The sequence below is a fragment of the Schistocerca piceifrons genome, chromosome 2 (genome assembly GCF_021461385.2).
Source record: "Schistocerca piceifrons isolate TAMUIC-IGC-003096 chromosome 2, iqSchPice1.1, whole genome shotgun sequence".
In the NCBI taxonomy this organism is placed as follows: Eukaryota; Metazoa; Arthropoda; class Insecta; order Orthoptera; family Acrididae; genus Schistocerca; species Schistocerca piceifrons.
In genome coordinates this window covers 583,977,223-583,996,517 of record NC_060139.1, presented here as the reverse complement: position 1 = coordinate 583,996,517, position 19,295 = coordinate 583,977,223, and the positions used below count along the sequence as shown (strand labels likewise).

Here is a 19,295-nt window from a genome sequence, read left to right as displayed (position 1 = left end):
GAACCACAGTGCAGAGACACTTACAGACAACATCTGGAAGGAATCCACCTGATGTCAAGAGCATTAAAGCCTGGTATGAGAAGTTCAAGAACACAGGATAGTTTGCTGACCTTCCGAGGTCTGGTAGACCAAGAACCTCAGCAGACAGGGTGGAAACTGTAAGGCAGTCTTTTCTGCGAAGTCCGAAGAAATCGGTGCGCAAGGCCTCACGTGAATTACAAATGCCAGAAAGCTCTCTCCATGACATTTTACACAAACGTTTATTGTTTCGTGCATACAAAGTGCAAATCGTTCAGGCCTTGTTGCCCAATGGCAGTATACGTCGATATGACTTTTCGGTCGAAATACTATCACGTATTGAGGACGATGATGGTTATTTCAGACGAATTGCCTTTTCCGACGAAGCGAGGAGGAGGAGGAGATTAGTGTTTAACGTCCCGTCGACAACGAGGTCATTAGAGACGGAGCGCAAGCTCGGGTGAGGGAAGGATGGGGAAGGAAATCGTCCGTGCCCTTTCAAAGGACCCATCCCGGCATTTGCCTGAAGCGATTTAGGGAAATCACGGAAAACCTAAATCAGGATGGCCGGAGACGGGATTGAACCGTCGTCCTCCCGAATGCGAGTCCAGTGTGCTAACCACTGCGCCACCTCGCTCGGTGTCCGACGAAGCGACCTTTTTTGTCAGTGGAGTAGTGAATCGCCATAATGTGCGCATTTGGTGTTCACAACCTCCTGGTGAGGTCATGGAGTGCACCAGAGGCAGTCCAAAGGTGCATGTTTGGTGCGCGCTATTGCACGATCGAATTATCGGGCCATTCTTCTTCGCTGAAGCTACCATCACATCTGCAGTGTATCTGGACATGTTGCAACTGTATGCTGTTCCTCACCTGCTTCAGTATCACCCCGATGTCTTGTTTCAGCAAGACGGTGCACCGCCTCATTGGGGTTTGAACGTCCGTGCCTATCTCGATATGACCTTTCCTGGGCGATGGATTGGTCGTTATGGGCCAACGGTTTGGCCTCCACGCTCTCCTGACATAACCCCGTTAGACTTCTTTTTATGGGGTTATGTCAAGGACGAGGTCTACCGAACACGTGTACCAGATCTTGAAACCCTGCGGCAACGGATAACCACAGTCGTTGAATGGATCCCTCCAGTGATGTTGGCTAATGTGTGGACGGAAACTGAATATCGCCTAGATGTGCTACGTGCTACCAAGGGTGCTCGTGTGGAAGTTTACTGATGTGTGAAAAAAGCTTTGATAGTTTGTAAACAGTTAGACACCAGTTTCATATTTGTATCTTACTTCTAGCCTGAGTTATCAATTTATGTAATCAGGGAAAGACTTTTCGGACACCCTGTATAAGTATGTATAGAAAATGGAGTACCAAGTGGAGAAATCAGAACATTCGACGTATTCTTCTGTTTGAGATCAATAGAGGAGTGGTAGCAGCGGAGGAAGCCACAAACATTTACGCCGTGTATGGGAATAAAGCCATTGGACAGAGCACAGCAAGAAAGTAGTTTCTCATTTTATGGAAGATCGTTTTGACATTAGTGACTCTCCACGTTCAGGAAGACCTTCGGGGTTTGATGAAAATCGTTTAAACGCATTAATCCACACGAGAACTGGCAAACGTGACGAACTGTAATCATTCCACCACGGTGCAACATTTCCATGCAATGGAGAGGGTTCAAAAACCGGAAGTGTGGATACCGCATGCTCCAAGACAAAATCACAAAATTCAGCGGGTGGCCAAATGTCCATGCCTGCTTGCTCGTCATCAGTTGGCTCATAAACGACAGCGACCATTCCTATCCTATATCGTCATTTGTGGTGAGAAATGGTGTCTTTATGTTAACATAAGGAAACGAAAGGAATGGTTGAGCCAAAAAAAGAAGCAACAGCTCCCCGTACACAGTCCAGCACACATTCACAAAAGATAATATTAAGTATCTGATGGAACAGCGAAGGTGTGGTGTACTACGAAATGCTTCCCCTAGGTGTAACGAATACTGCTGAGATTTATTGCAACAACAGAGATGTCTTGCAGATGTAATCCAAGAACAACAAGCAGGAAGACTGCGTGAAGTGATGGTTAAAATGTGTGTGTATTCCAAAGGGACCAAATAGCTGAGGTCATCTGTCTCTAGACTTGGACACACTTAAACTAGCTTATGCTAAGAACAACAAACACCCGTTCCCGAGGGAGGACTCGAACCTCCGGTGGGAGCGACCGCGCAATCCGTGACATGGCGCCTCAAATCCCACGGCCACTCCGCGCGGCGAAGCAATGGTACTCGGCGATAATGCCCGCCCGCATCTACTAGAAAGACGAAAAACACTCAACTTTCCCGCTCTCTACCAAACAACATCAAGGAACATCTTTCCTGGATGAAAATGCGCTCGAGACATGGCTCGACGTATTCTTCGCCTCAAAACCACACGATTTCTGCGCTCGCGAAATCTGGAAGTTACTGCAGCTTTGGCAGACTATTGTAAACAGTGAAGGGAATATATTATTGACGACTTAAGTCTCTGTTATGCGTCTCTGTTGTGTTTATTAAGCTTATGAAAAAATACTATGAACTTACGCGCCAGCCCAATAAAACTATGTTAAGCAGGAATCTGCACTGTCCTTTCTTTAAAGCAAGTTTGGCAGAAAAATTCATAGTTAACCCGATGTGCTCAGAAAAGCCAAAGAGAACCTAAACCAGGATCGTCGTATGAGAATTTGAATCCCAATCTACAAAAAGAATAATAATAAAAGAAAGGCCTGTGGACATGGATACCACTTTTAGTGATCGTATGGGCAATGATGGGGAAACAGTCGGTGGCGATCTTATGGAAGAAACCATTCAGAAACCTGCCTGTTGTGATTTACGAATACCATGAAAAATCTGTATATCGTAAGCCGGACCGCGGTCTGAACTCCGTTCTCCAAGGTAATCGACTTAAGGCCTGCAGCATATGAATGTACTGTTGTTGTCTTCATTTTTCCGGCAGTAGGCTTCTACAAGCTTCGGCGCGGCAGGCGTGGACGTTCCGAGAGTCTGACTGACGGTGTGGAAACGAACGTTACTGCCATTTCACTCACAAGGAATTCCTTGAGTGTGAAGCCACGCGTTCAGCCTTTAGTAAGGCTCACTTGAGAGTCCATGAGGTGCAGAGCTCACTCTTATATCGGATGTATGTATCACACTTCAGAAAACTGACATCGTCCAAATTGAAAAAATGGTGAAAACAAGCCATTAACTTGCGCCATATACAATGAATGAAAAACGATGGGCAACAGTGACCACAAAGATTCGCACCATCAAGACCGAAGGAGAACTCCTTGGGAAGTCAGAAACCGTGCAGGACGTTCAACTAGATATCCACTCTTAAATAATGTATATAGAATCATGTTAGTGTAACGGGGTGATGAGAAGTGATGGAATGTGATGGCATACAGCCTAACACGAAACAGTCTATCGTGAAGCGTATCGAGAAACTGGCTCTCCTTTAATGCGTAGTTGCAGGTAGCGCGATAATGTATTTTATACGCACGGATAAAATAAACATCCAGCGGCTGAATTTGTCTAGTGGTTCGAGCTGGTATGAACTGCAACGTCACACACTTTTCAGATCGAATAATCTACTCTAAAGGAGTAAACGTTTTGGTACGAAGACCACTAATGAAGCAAAAGCAAGTTATTTTGACCAGCTATTGGAAAAAATGTAAAAGCAGTGCTCATACCATAGCCTGCAGTTCTTATATGCCCATTTTTCCATTATTGCTTGCTGTGACATAAATATCTCCTACTGCCCGTGCAAGATCACGTACGAGAAAAAAAAATCGTAGGGGGCAGAGCACCTCCAACTTATTGCAGCACAATAAATAAATAAAGTTCCAGCCAATTTACCAACCAGATTAACAGTTGTCATAAATGTGTACGAATGCATTAAGGCATCGATGTTAGTCGATCTTGATACAACTCTTTTGGTACTTCTGATATCCAAGGTTCCTTTCATACGCATTTCCTCTTCAAATCCCGAGCCGGTCGGGGTGGCCGAGCGGTTGTAGGCGCTACAGTCTGGAACCGCGCGACCGCTACGGTCGCAGGTTCGAATCCTGCCTCGGGCATGGATGTGTGTGATGTCCTTAGGTTAGTTAGGTTTAAGTAGTTCTAAGTTCTAGGGGACTGATGACCTTAGAAGTTAAGTCCCATAGTGCTCAGAGCCATTTGAACCATTCTTTTCAAATCCCGACTGGTCGGAGTTGAAAACAGATTCGTTACTGAACTATGGGATAAGTATGTTTATCTCATCTACAAATGTTCGGGCGACTCCGCAGTCCGCTGTGCATCATGAACTTGACGCTTTGTTTGAAATTTCGTTATCTTACGCCTTCCAAGTCTGCAGCACTGTTTGAAGTTATGCAACCATCCACTGCTTCCCTTCAAATTACTATAATTTATGTCAGGCGCAATTTGATGTGCATAAACTAGTAGGTCACATTATACACACCCTCTAAATTGTATCGAGGATCCTTGAAACGCGCAAACACCGTTTTTGTAGCAAGTGCGCCTTGTCTTCCCTTGAATATCCTTTGTTTTTTTCTTAAGCGCTGCAGAATCATACTGCTAAGGACTTATTCGAAATCTGTTCATAATCATTTTTTTTACTACACTGCGGACAATCTTCCATGTAGTAATTATGTTTAGTACCCGTTCCTTGGACAACGAGTGTCCTTTACAACTCTTCACTGGAGACGGAATTTGTAGCTCCCTGTCCGATAAGGAAGGTGAACTACATGACTCGATTTCTGTTTCAGTAACGCTTTCAGTTATTAACCACATATTGTCATCGTTGTAATTCTCATGTACACAGTCGAGTGTATACGACACCACACATTCCACAGATTCATCTTGCACTAATGCTAATATTTCATCTGCCACTTCTTTCACACTCTGCGAAATTCCCTGGGTTCCTTTCTGACGAAATGTTGTTGTAGATGTAATGTAATGTTGGCTTTGTTTGTCGTTGCACTGCTCTGATGTAGACCAACACCACTGGCACTGTAGCACTGTTGGAGTTACTTGTCGATTAAGCACTTACGCTCCGTAGCATCATGTTGTGCTCATCATTGGATACCTGCAGTCCCGCCCTCTGTTGTCATTAGCACCGAATATTGCGGTTGCAAGGTAGTCAATATGTGGGACATCGAATGCCGTAAAAATCATTGGCCTTTTGCGACCTCGCACTCAAGCAGTTCCTTCTCAATTACCAATACAAATCAATCCATTAATAGCACGCTACCTCACTCTGTGGACATAAGCATTTTGCTGAGAGAGGTAGATTAGGAATGTTACAATGTTGATGAAGATAAGAGCAACAAATTTTCCGAGTTGGATGAGTCACTTACTCATGTTGATCCAGAAGAGGCCATTGGCGACTAGCGGAAAAGTGAGAAGGGCTCCACGTCCTTCGAAGGCACCGTGAACGGTGAAGCTCGGCGTCTTGCTGATCACCTCGAACTTGCTGTCCAGCAGATTGGCCCTGCAAGAGATCACACGAAGCAACAGTAACTACAACTCGTATAGTAAGGCGACTATGGGAGGTAAAGCACTGTAAAACTGCCGTATTTGTTGACAGGCTAACATCTTGTGTCTATTAGTAACACATCCACATTGCTGAACATTGGCCTACATCACCATAAAAAGAAGGGAAAAGATATCAAGTGTTTAAAAGTATTCTCCAGCTATGTCAAAAATGGCTCCGAGCACTATGGGACTTAACATCTGATATCATCAGTCCCCTAGAACTTAGAACTACTTAAACCTAACTAACCTAAGGACATCACACACATCCATGCCCGAGGCAGGATTCGAACCTGCGACCGTACCAGCAGCGCGGTTCCGGACTGAAGCTCCTAGAACCGCTCGGCCACAGCGGCCGGCTCCAGCTATGTCACTTGGAAACTTCTGAAAAGTACTCTAAAGCCATTTGGAGAATATTATTAACTGACATTTTTGTATTTGGACGTACCTGTTTGGTTACGGTATTTAAGTAATAATAAAACACCTCCAATCACTAGTTTACGGTATATAGATTTTACGACGTCCAAAGCGCTTTGAAGCTACAAGTTCGCTTTTGAAAAACTGCACTCAGTTCTTGCAATTGCCTGACTATTGTGATTTAGGTCTAACACGAAAAATCTAAATATGAAAGCCGTCCCGTCATCTGAACTCCATTCGGCAGGGTAATCGATTTAAGGGTTGCAGCATATGAATGAAATGTCTTTATCTTACTGTTTCCGGTAGTAGGCTTCTAAAAGCTTCGGAGCTACAAGTCCGCTTTTGAAGAACTTCACTCAGTTGTTAATTGTGCGACAGTATCGTGCCACATGATTTTTGATGTGGAAAAACTGTAAATATAGATTAAGATCACAACCATCATTCTGACATTGAATAAATACCCTCTGCATCAGTGTAAAACTTGTGCTTTACACTTCCACTTTACATAAGCTGACTTTTCTTGACTTTTTACACGTCTCAAAACGCCTCTTCCTTACACGAAGATAATTTGTACTTTCGAAAGCCGTCTGTTAGAATATATCTTTTATATTATTTGTCACTACGCGAATTGTAAGTCGCTTACGAGGTGAAAAAGACACTGTGTGCACTCTTATCGTCTGCTAGGAAAGTCACGTCTTTGGCTGCACATTAAAAGCACCGTTGACGTAAAATAAGGGGAGTTGTCATGACGTCACGAACTTGAAGCCGATGTCCGCCATCGTAGTTGCCTCAAATATTATCTTCTGGTGGAAATGTTTTGATCAAAAATGCCCTTTTGTGTCTTTTACGGGTGTTCTAATCAATTTGATTATATTCTAAGGTGTGAAAGGATCACAGTTCATTCCTAAATTGACTCATTGAAGCGCTATTTTCTTCCACGCGGATGAGTTTTGCTAGTGCGCTTTAAGTTTTCTATAGTGTTTTTAATTATGTTAATTTGACTTTAGATTTCCCACAAATCCGACTCGAAAAGCCCGCTAGGTGAATGCTATGAGGAGGAAAGATTGGGAACCGAGTAAACATAGCAATATATGCTCTCAGCATTTTCGGGAAGAGCACATAGACCGACTATCAGGTTTTGCCAGCCTGTATTAAATAAAATGCTGGATTACGAAAGAAGACTTTTCACATCGTTTACTTCTCTATTTGTTTATTCAAAACGTATATGGAAAACAAAGTTACATGAAGGAGAGCGAAACTGGTCGTATTTTTTTATTTATGAATTTGGCTAGCTATGGACCGCATACAACTTAAGACTTATGGTGTTTCTTTTTCTTCCGTTCTTCCCAGTACTTCTTCATTTTCTCACTAACTGCTCGTCTCTGCTCATCTGTCCAAACTCTCTTGGGTCGAGGTTTTGGCCCATCTTCTTCATAGTGTGCGTTTTCTATTAGTAGCCTGAAGTGATTCCTATCACGTATTATTTCTTCTGTAACACCTATTTTGTTGGCATCTTTCTTTACTGCTTCTATCCGTTTTTTCAGCTTACTAACGTAATTAAACATTTTCTTTGTAATCCGTGTTTCTTCCATTCTTTTCAAATGTCCATAAAATTTTAGCCGTCTCTTACTCATTATATCTGTGTTATTTTCTGTATTTTTGTATAAGTCTTCATTTCTCCTTTAAATCCACATATTTTCCTTGTTTTTCTCAGGGCCTAGAATTTTTCTTAGTATTTTTCTCTCTCTTTTTTATAGTTCTCTTAATTCGCCTTTCTTATTCAGTGTTAGGCTATCTGACGCATACGTTGCTTCTGTCCTAATAATTGAATTATAATGTCTAATCTTCGCTTGTATGGATATTGATTTCTTATTGTAGTAGTTTTGTGTTAATTTATATGCAATTTCTAACTTTTTTATTCTTTCTTTATTTGTTGTGTTATCCAGTCCATTGGCTTGGATCTACTCCCCCAGGTATTTGAATGTATCAACTCTTTTAATTTTTCCATATACTCGGTTTTTTCATAGGATATTTTTAGCCCAGTCTTTTCAGCAATCTCGTGTAACAGATCAAGCATAACTGTTCCGTCTGTTCGGTTTTCAGTAATCAATGCCATAGGCACTGGCTAAATATTTCACTTCAAATTTTTTATTTCCTTGGCCCATGTTTATACCCTTTGTGCCTCTGGTGTTTATTGCGCTTTCCCATGTTTTTACTATTTTATCTAAAACCAAGTTAAAGAGAATTGGGGACAGTCCATCTCCTTGTCGAACTCCCGTTTTGATTTTGAATGGCTCAGAAATTTCGCCTTGAAACTTAATTCTTGATGTTGTATCTGTGAGCGTTTGTTCAACAAGTCTTCTGGTGTTTTCGTTTATCCCTGATTCGTGAAGTATCTGGAATAGTGTTTGTCTGTCAACTGAGTCGTAGGCCTTCTTGAAGTCTGCGAAAGTAACTACTGTATTTTTATTTTGTATATCTCTCACTCTCAAAATTGTTTTTAAATGAAGAATCTGTTCTGCACATGATCTACCTATTCTAAATCCTGCTTGATAAATGCTATATTAGGTCCTGATTGTTCCTCTATTCTACTTAAAAGTGTTTTAGAAAGTATTTTGTATGTCATTGGTAACCAGGATATGCCCCTGTAGTTGTTGGTGTCTGTTTTATCTCATTTTTTATGGAGAGAATGGATCAATGCTTGTTTCCAGTTACTGGGTATGATTCCTTTTTTCCAAATGTCTTTAGTTACTTTTTGAATTTTCTGCCATGCGGATAAGCCCCCTAGTTTCCACATTTCTGCTACTATCCCATCCTTTCCTGGTGCTTTGTTATTCTTCAATGCTTTGATAATCTTTTCTGTTTCTTCTAGTGGTTCCGATGGTGACTTTTCATGTTGTGGTTTTTTAAATTGTAACCTGTCATTAGGCTCTCCACAATTTAATATATTTTCAAAGTATTCAGGTAAAATTTGGCAGTTATCTTTATAGCGTAAAACTATTTTTACATTTTTATCATTAAAATGTAAACTTTGTGACTGGAACCCTGTTAAAACGTCTCTGGAAGTCTTATAGAAGTCTCTAGTGTTGTTCCTTTTAAAGTCTGAATCCATTTCTTCTAATCTGTCATATTTTATTTTCACTGATCTGATGATTTTTGCTGTCTTTTCCTTCCTTTTTAAACTCTCCCCAGTAGTCATGTTTCTTACTACTGTTCCACTTTTTCCATGCCTTTAGTCGATTATCAATTGCTTCATCACACAGCTCATTCCACCATCTGTGTCTTGGTATTCTTCGTGGTTGTCCCATTTCTTTAACTCACCTTAGCATTGTTTCTTCAGTTTCTTCCCAATCATCCAGTTTTCTTGTGTTTAGTATATCACAGAATTTGTCCTGATTTTGCATGAGAACTTTATTGTTTATTCTTGGAAATATTATTGGTTTTGGTTTAGTTTTGTTCGGTTGGAACATAGGCTTTATTTCAGTCAGATAATGGTCTGAGTCTATGTTTAGGTCCTTCCTCACTCTGACATCCAAGATTTCCTTGTAGTTTAGGTAATACCCACGTTTTTTTCTTTCTTGCAAGTTTCCTGAAAAATGTCGACATTAGTTTTAGATTAAATTGTTTACAAAAATCTATGAGTCTTTCCCCATTTCTGTTGGTTCTTTCATGTGCTGGATAATCTCCAACTACTGATTTAAATTTTATTTTTTTGCCAACTTGTGCATTAAAGTCGCCCACTAAAATTTTTATGTGTTCTTTTGGCAACATGGATGTTTCGTGTTCTAGCATTTGCCAAAAGTCTTCCACTTTGTCAGCATTTGTTCTGTTTTGTTGGTTGATAGGTGCATGTGCATTTATAATAGTGTAATATTTATTGCCTGACTTGAACATCAGAAATGAAATTCGTTCTGATGGGGAGCTAAAATTAGTTATTGATTCCATAAGCTGCTGTTTGACCATAAACGCTGTCGTATTATTGGAATTTTTAATGGCTGGTTTCCTTTGTAGATCCTGTATCCACCTGACTCAAATGCATTTTCATTTTGAAGTGCTAATGTAAGTATGTTGCGTTGACTGAGAGTATCTGTTAGGTGTTTCAGTTTTCCAACTTTCATAAGTGTGTTGATGTTCAGAGTCCCCAGTAGGTGTTTTTTCTTGGGTCTTATCTTTGAAGAAGTACTAGGAAGCTCCGACTCTTCCTTACATGATGTTCTAGTCTCTCCAGAATCCAAAGGACTAGTTGAACCGCCGTGAATAGCGATGGAAGATCGGTTACTTCCTGGAGTAGTTTTCCTTTTCAAATCTACAATCATGTCTTAGGTTAAAGTTTAGTTTGGGGAAAGGTAGTTGAACCTTTCCATGATAAAAATTCAAGCATTTAGCTTAGAGTTATAAGTGAGGCCGCCACTAACTTGCGGAACAGACGACTTTTGTAGCCTCGCACTGTGGGAACAGACGCTACAGCCTGGTGCTTTCTTCCGCCAGTTCCGCCGTTCTAATGATCTTCATCGCCACCTTCACTGCCTTTGAGGTCTTCACCGTTTCCCTTGCCAGGGAAACGGTAAAGACGTATTATTGGATCAGATATGCAATTAAGAGCAGAAAATCGTCTCTCTGATGTTATTTTCGAAAGCACTGTAGCATTTTCTTTTTAAAACAACTATTGCGTGGTTATGACAGAAATTGAAAGCAAGAATCATTTATAAACAGTAGTTTGCTGATGTTTTGGGGGATCCAATATGGCAGTCTGTAGTGCCATCTCCCGTTATAACTCGTATACCTCGATGGAGAGGACATCTGTACAATGAATTTCGAGGTAGAGCCATTCTTACTGATCAGGTGATTGAGTGGTTAAGATCTGAGTTAGCTTGGTCCATGCGGGTGATAGACGAAGCTCTACTCCTTTTCTACAGACTGCTGGCCCTACTTGCATGCTTCTCTGTGAGGACACGGCCTGCATCTCTCAAGATTCTGTTTGTTAAGATCAGACGCCTTTATCTTGTGTTTTACTGTGACGGCAATTTCTGAACTGCAACATACAGGAATTCATGGCGAGACTGTTGCCTGCTAGCTCTGCTCTTTGCCGTATTATTTTATTTAGGCGACTTCCCGCTTTACAGACGTGCTTTCTTTGTGACCAAGGCTAAATCTGTTATTTTGTTCGAGGTTTTGTTCCATGTACTAGGATCAACGTTGGATTTTCATTAATTCATCTGTGAATGTAGATTAGGTTCACCTTACATTCCTATTTAGTCAATAATGCTGCAGGGATTAGAAATTATATGGGGCTCCTTCTGTTCCATTTTTGATGATTTATAGTGTTGTATTTTAAGTGGCCCCATGAAGGACTTATGTAATTTCATTACTGAATTTTCGTGTTTATTTATTGAATAATACTGGATGCTTCCGTAACCGAACGGTAGGAGTGGCTACCTCCGGTGCGCAAGGACCCAGGTTCGATTTCTTGCAACTTCTCAGTAGTTTTTTGCGGTAGGGAGGTCTGGTACATGATCCACTCGGCCCTTGTGAGGCCAAATAAAGAACCAGCGACATGGCCAGGATTCATCTACTGCCAATAACGGCTGGAGGGATTGGCGATATACTAATGAAATATCTCACGATCATAGATCGCCCCTCGTACTGCCTGGAAGGCAGCAGTAGGCCAGTTGAACAGGCTTAAGGCCTAATCCGTGAGTGATGTTTCTATTTTTCATGATTAAATGACAATTATTCAATGCTGAATGCTTCCGTAAGTAATGACGCTGTCTGATAACATGCCATACAGTGACATATCAGTACAATTGTACCTTCTTCAAAATCACTATAATATTTCCTGCACTCACTGTGGACCGATACAATGTTCTATCTCTCCGAAACCTGTCGTAGATGTTTCTGTGTTCCGTTACACGCCTTGATCAATAAGTAATCAATTCTGCGATACATGGTGACCATAGTGCTTATGCTGATCAGCGAGCAAGAAATATATTGTAATGGATGCATCAAGACCAACCTAAAGCTGGTAATACACTACTGGCCATTAAAATTGCTACACCACCATGATGACGTGCTACAGATGCGAAATTTAACAGACAGGAAGAAGATGCTGTTATATGCAAATGATTAGCTCTTCAGAGCATTTACACAAGGTTGGCGCCGGTGCCGACACCTACAACGTGCTGACATGAGGAAAGTTTCCAACCGATTTCTCACACACAAACAGCAGTTGACCAGATTTGCCTGGTGAAACGTTATTGTGATGTCTCGTGTAAGAAGGAGAAATGCGTACCATCACGTTTCCGACTTTGATAAAGGTCGGATTGTAGCCTATCGCGATTGCGGATTATCGTATCGCGACATTGCTGCTCGCGTTGGTCGAGATCCAATGACTGTTAGCAGAATATGGAATCGGTGGGTTCGGGAGGGTAATACGGAACGCCGTGCTGGATCCCAACGGCCTCGTATCACTAACAGTCGAGATGACAGGCATCTTATCCGCATGGATGTAACGGATCGTGCAGCCACGTCTCGATCCCTGAGTCAACCCATGGGGACGTTTGCGAGACAAACCATCTGCACGAACAGTTCGACGACGTTTGCAGCAGCATCGAATATCAGCTCGGAGAGCATGGCTGCGGTTACCCTTGACGCTGCATCACAGACAGGAGCGCTTGCGATGGTGTACTCAACGACGAACCTGGGTGCACGAAGGACAAAACGTCATTTTTTCGGATGAATCCAGGTTCTGCTTACAGCATCATGATGGTCGCATTCATGTTTGGCGACATCGCGGTGAACGCACATTGGAAGCGTGTATTCGTCATCGCCATACTGGCGTATCACCCGGTGTGATGTTATGGGGTACCATTGGTTACGCGTCTCGGTCACCTCTTGTTCGCATTGACGGCACTTTGAACAGTGCACGTTACATTTCAGATGTGTTACGACCCGTGGCTCTACCCTTCATTCGATCCCTGCGAAACCCTACATTTCAGCAGGATAATGCACTACCGCATGTTGCACGTCCTGTACGGGTCTTTCTGGATACAGAAAATATTCGACTGCTGCCCTAGCGAGCACATTCTCCAGATCTCTCACCAACTGAAAACGTCTGGTCAATGGTGGCCGAATAACTGGCTCGTCACAATACGCTAGACACTACTCTTGATGAACTGTGGTATCGTGTTGAAGCTGCATGGGCAGCTGTACCTGTACATGTCATCAAAATGGTTCAAATGGCTCTGAGCACTATGGGACTTAACTTCCAAGGTCATCAGTACCCTAGAACTTAGAACTACTTAAACCTAACTAACCTAAGGACATCACACACATCCATGCCCGAGGCAGGATTCGAACCTGCGACGTAGCGGCCGCACGGTACCAGACTGTAGCGCCTTTAACCGCTTGGCCACCCCGGCCGGCTACATGTCATCCAACCTCTGTTTGACTCAATGCCCAGGCGTATCAAGGCCGTTATTACGGCCAGAGGTGGTTGTTCTGGGTACTGATTTCTCAGGATCTATGCACCCAAATTGCGCGAAAATGTAATCACAAGTCAGTTCTAGTATAATATATTTGTCCAAAGAATACCCGTTTATCATCTGCATTTCTTCTTGGTGTAGCAATTTTAATGGCCAGTAGTGTACATAAGTCAAAAATGAAAAACTTAAGTCTCTTAATATGTGCGGTAGATACAACATGTCTCTACCGGTGCACTAATGCGATGGTGTCCGTAAATATCGTCTCCCTCCCCCACTTTTCCAACAGTTCTTGTTATTCTCTGAAACCTTCGATATGCGCTAGTAACACTAGAGTGACTCATCTTGTATCGTTTATTTTCTTCGATTCAGATCACCCACTGGACTGTTTACACACACTTAAGACGAATTCTGTGAGGACCTTTTGGGGAAGTAAGAGCTGTGGCTACATAACAAAGGTGGCGAGTGAATGAGGGTACTTCCCCGTCAGCCGGCCAAGGTCAAGCCGCCGTGCTTTTAGTGTGCACGAACGCGTAGGCGAAGCATTGTGCAACGATCTAAAGTAAAATTAAATATTTTAATAATGTCGCAGTGCTTCACCAGATGTTGCATATTTTGAATTTCCGCAAGATCTCCTGGTCAGGTCCCACAAAAATCCACTTTTTACGAAATTTCAAAACCGCGAAATGACTAGCTTAGCGCTCGCTGCTTCGCTCTCGTAGAGCATATTGCCAGCAGGGTTTTCTTCTTTTGTTTTTCTTTCATCGAATTTTTATGTTGTTCACAAATTGCAACACCTAAACTTTTCACGCTAATTAAGGCCACAGAAGGATGGGCTTTTTGGAATGTACTTCTGACGAATAAGCGATTTTGATAGCTGAAGTCCATAGTTTTTGTTAATAATGCATTTTGCTTTCTTCTAAGTGATATATCCGTAAATGCTTTTTCATCCCTAACATACACTCCTGGAAATTGAAATAAGAACACCGTGAATTCATTGTCCCAGGAAGGGGAAACTTTATTGACACATTCCTGGGGTCAGATACATCACATGATCACACTGACAGAACCACAGGCACATAGACACAGGCAACAGAGCATGCACAAAGTCGGCACTAGTACAGTGTATATCCACCTTTCGCAGCAATGCAGGCTGCTATTCTCCCATGGAGACGATCGTAGAGATGCTGTATGTAGTCCTGTGGAACGGCTTGCCATGCCATTTCCATCTGGCGCCTCAGTTGGAGCAGCGTTCGTGCTGGACGTGCAGACCGCGTGAGACGACGCTTCATCCAGTCCCAAACATGCTCAATGGGGGACAGATCCGGAGATCTTGCTGGCCAGGGTAGTTGACTTACACCTTCTAGAGTACGTTGGGTGGCACGGGATACATGCGGACGTGCATTGTCCTGTTGGAACAGCAAGTTCCCTTGCCGGTCTAGGAATGGTAGAACGATGGGTTCGATGACGGTTTGGATGTACCGTGCACTATTCAGTGTCCTCTCGACGATCACCAGTGGTGTACGGCCAGTGTAGGAGATCGCTCCCCACACCATGATGCCGGGTGTTGGCCCTGTGTGCCTCGGTCGTATGCAGTCCTGATTGTGGCGCTCACCTACACGGCGCCAAACACGTATACGACCATCATTGGCACCAAGGCAGAAGCGACTCTCATCGCTGAAGACGACACGTCTCCATTCGTCCCTCCATTCACGCCTGTCGCGACACCACTGGAGGCGGGCTGCACGATGTTGGGGCGTGAGCGGAAGACGGCCTAACGGTGTGCGGGACCGTAGCCCAGCTTCATGGAGACGGTTGCGAATGGTCCTCGCCGATACCCCAGGAGCAACAGTGTCCCTAATTTGCTGGGAAGTGGCGGTGCGGTCCCCTACGGCACTGCGTAGGATCCTACGGTCTTGGCGTGCATCCGAGCGTCGCTGCGGTCCGGTCCCAGGTCGACGGGCACGTGCACCTTCCGCTGACCACTGGCGACAACATCGATGTACTGTGGAGACCTCACGCCCCACGTGTTGAGCAATTCGGCGGTACGTCCACCCGGCCTCCCGCATGCCCACTATACGCCCTCGCTCAAAGTCCGTCAACTGCACATACGGTTCACGTCCACGCTGTCGCGGCATGCTACCAGTGTTAAAGACTGCGATGGAGCTCCGTATGCCACGGCAAACTGGCTGACACTGACGGCGGCGGTGCACAAATGCTGCGCAGCTAGCGCCATTCGACGGCCAACACCGCGGTTCCTGGTGTTTCCGCTGTGCCGTGCGTGTGATCATTGCTTGTACAGCCCTCTCGCAGTGTCCGGAGCAAGTATGGTGGGTCTGACACACCGGTGTCAATGTGTTCTTTTTTCCATTTCCAGGAGTGTATATTTCTTTATATCGAACAGAAAATTGAAATACCAGTTTTCATAGATATAGCTGCAAACATTTTTAAAATAACGAAATATGCTGTTTTATTTCTAACCAAGATGCCAAATAAAAATTTTCATAGATTTAGCTTGGAAAATGCTTTCACAATGAAATATTTTCATAGAACTTCTCATTGCCTACTTCACTTCCTTAGGGGGCGATGTCCAAAAACACTTAAATGCTTTTTTTTTGTTTCTAACAGGGAAGCCAAATTCAAACTTTAGCAGATTTACCTATAAAAATTTTTCATAGTGAAATATTTTCATAAAGCATTTTATCCCCTATTTCCCCCCTTTATGGGTTGCATTTGCAATTACCCTGAAACACGTACTTTTTATTTGTAACCGAAAAGCCAAATATCAGTTTCATAGATATAGCTTTCAAAATTCTTTAGTAGTACTTTAATAATGATTTATTTCCCAAAAAAAGCTTTCATTCACTATTTCACCCCTATAGGGGTTAAATTTCCAAAAATGCTGCAACGCATATGCCTTTTCCTCTCAGCGAGAAACCAAACAGTAATTCTTGTAGGTTTAGCTTCAGTATTGCCTTAATAGCGACATTTTTCACAAAGTCTTTCATCTCCTGTTTATCCGAAATGGGGGTGGGATTTCGAGAAACGCCTTCTTAAATGACGCACACAATATAAGATCAACACCCTCTCCAATTTTAAAGTTTCTGTCCTTAGCACGCCGGCCGTTGTGGGCGAGCGGTTCTGGGCACTTTAGTCCGGAAACGCGCTGCTGCTACGGTCGCAGGTTCGAGTCTTGCCTCGGGCATGGATGTGTGTGCTGTCTATAGGCTAGGTAGGTTTAAGTAGTTCTAAGTCTAGGGGACTGATGACATCAGATGTTAAGTCCCATAGTACTCAGAGCCATTTGAACCATATCTTGTCCTTAGCAGTTTGGGCGTGGCGGTGATTAATCAGTCGGAACACTGCCCTACACGTAAGCTGAAATTTTACTTTTCGGTCTCGTTTTGTGTAAAGGCATACCGAAGAGGTTTTTATGAAGTAATGCCTTTTCTTTTTTGTAAGCTATTGAGTAAAAACTGATTTCTGTACTAAATATGTAAAATCGTGATAGATTAACTAGCCTTCAGAAGTAAGTCAAAATGATGAAAGTACAATACTACTTTCATTAAAAGTAATTAAGCAGCTGTACCAAGTTTCAAGATACTTATGTAACTTTACGGAGGTACAAACGACAGAATAGAGAAAGTTGAGAAATCGCTGTCTACCCTCGGTTCCGTTAGCAAAAAGTTCTAGATGTCGGATTTTAAGAGTTATCTAACTTACATTTTTATGGAACATACATAGAGTACAGTATTGCTCATTGAAAAGTTGGGAAAGCTGCTAGTATTCAACTAAGAACAGTATGTAAGATTTTGTAGTTAAAAATGGTGCCATTTAATCTCTGTTGCATTTGCTTAAGACATTCCATCTACAGCTGTTCTGTTTGCCTTCCAGTGCGAAGCCTCACCGACAGTATATAAGGCCCATCACAGCACTGTATGAGACCCATGCGATTACCATCAGTCGCACGTGATGTATCTCGCTACGCTTCAGGATGTGGCATACTTCTGTCCACGACCGCGTGCGCTAAGACTCGTACGGCAGTGAAGACGACTGACTTGAGTGGTAATCGACTAAATTAGTATCTCGCATTTTTGTGCGAATATGTAGAGGTTAGCTTTTGTGGACTGACAATTTACTGGAAACCCTGTGTTTTCATTTCAATGTTTTTATTTTGTGTACCGACCATAGTGTTGTAGAAAAACGCATGGCAAGTGTCGTAGCGTCTTCACCACCGTTAAGGAAAGCAATTAACTGCACGGTACTTAATTTAGAGATGGAGCGATAATTAAGGTTATAAGGTCTAACAGTCTGGGATTATAGAAAGTGACAGTGACCGATGTAAAAACTGAACTCGGTAGACAAAAAGAAAATACCAAAACGAAAAAGTGCCAGGACCCAGTGAAAGAAACAGTGGGTACAGTGTTATGATTTGTTCCTGAGTGTGAAGCCTAGACAGTGGATACTATCCACGGCAATCTCGAGTGTGATGAGGGGGAAGAAGACGACATCATGTTGTGGCCACCACCAGCACTGAGCGGAGACGGAGATGGTCCTTCACCGCAGTGCTGAGTGGGCCTAAAGGCTGCTGTGTGCACTCTCCGATTTCACGGCCCCTCTCTCCCACCGCTACTGCAGTAAGCGATACCTGCCACAACCAGCGCCGCCTCAGCTGCTCTTGTTGCCTGCATTAGATTGCGGCGCGATCCATCACGATTGCTGGTACGCTGTGCTCATCGATTTCAAGCAAATAAGTTAAGTCAAGAGCTCTTACTGAATTAATTAACTGCCTCTAACTTATTTATCAAACATGTAGTCTACTGTAAATGGTGATGTGACAATTAATATAGAACCAGTCGCTGACGGTTATGGAGTAAAAATGAAACTTGAAGATGAAGGTTATTTGAAGTTAGGGATGAACCAAAGGAAGTGTCAATAGTGACACTGAATTTGATGATTCAAGATTTCAAATGAGTTAGAAAATGCAAGAGACTCCACTGAACCATTTGAAATGCAAAATGGAAATGTAGGGACGTCAGGTTAGATCCATTTGCTATTTGCTAAGATTCAGGCTGGCGATGAGTTAAAATCCAGTAATAATGAAATGCAAAATCAAATGGAATGCAGTAATAGGGAATTTAAAAAAAGTTTTAAAGCGTGACATGGAATTCAGTAATAAAAAAATAAAGGAGGAAATGATTTGAAAACTAAATAGTTAAATTATAAAACTGAATCCGGTCGTTATGGTTTGGAAATAAAAGTAAGACAAAATGATGCCGGCCTCAGTGACCGAACGGTTCTAGGCGCTTAAGTCCAGAACCACGCTGCTGCTATGGTCGCAGGTTCGAATCCTGCCTCGGGCATGGATGTGTGTGATGTCCTTAGGTTAGTTAGGTTCAAGTAGTTCTAAGTCTAGGGGACAGATGACCTCAGATGTTAAGTCCCATAGTGCTTGGAGCCATTTGAATTTTTTAAGCCAATAATGATCGAAATTGGAGAAAATTTTCGAACAGAGATTGGTGAGGATCGCAATGAATACGAAAAAGGCAATGAATTTTTAGAAACGAGGTTAACAGAAACAACAGGCTAGGAATCCAAAATCTGCTCTAAACAAGCTGCATAAGTAAATAGTAAAGGGAATATCTGTAAAACAGAAATAAACGGTAGGAACTGATGGTGATAAAATATGTGAACAACTCGACAAAAATATTTCTGACAAAGTAAAATCAGTAAAACTCCAAGTAGTGGATGTAAACAGTAGTATTGCTAACATAGAAAGTAGAGTAAGCTCTTGTAGCTTTGGGTAAAACTAGTG

The 19,295-nt window shown here is 42.6% G+C and overlaps 1 protein-coding gene across 1 annotated transcript in view; it reads right to left on the bottom strand.

The window, feature by feature from the left end:
• Positions 1 to 19,295, bottom strand: part of LOC124777489 (protein takeout-like) — a 139,210-nt gene that overhangs the window by 10,540 nt on the left and 109,375 nt on the right. Inside the window, exon 4 of the mRNA XM_047252927.1 lies at positions 5,411 to 5,544. Coding sequence (XP_047108883.1) covers positions 5,411 to 5,544 — 134 coding nt within the window. The remainder of the gene's footprint in view (positions 1 to 5,410; positions 5,545 to 19,295) is intronic.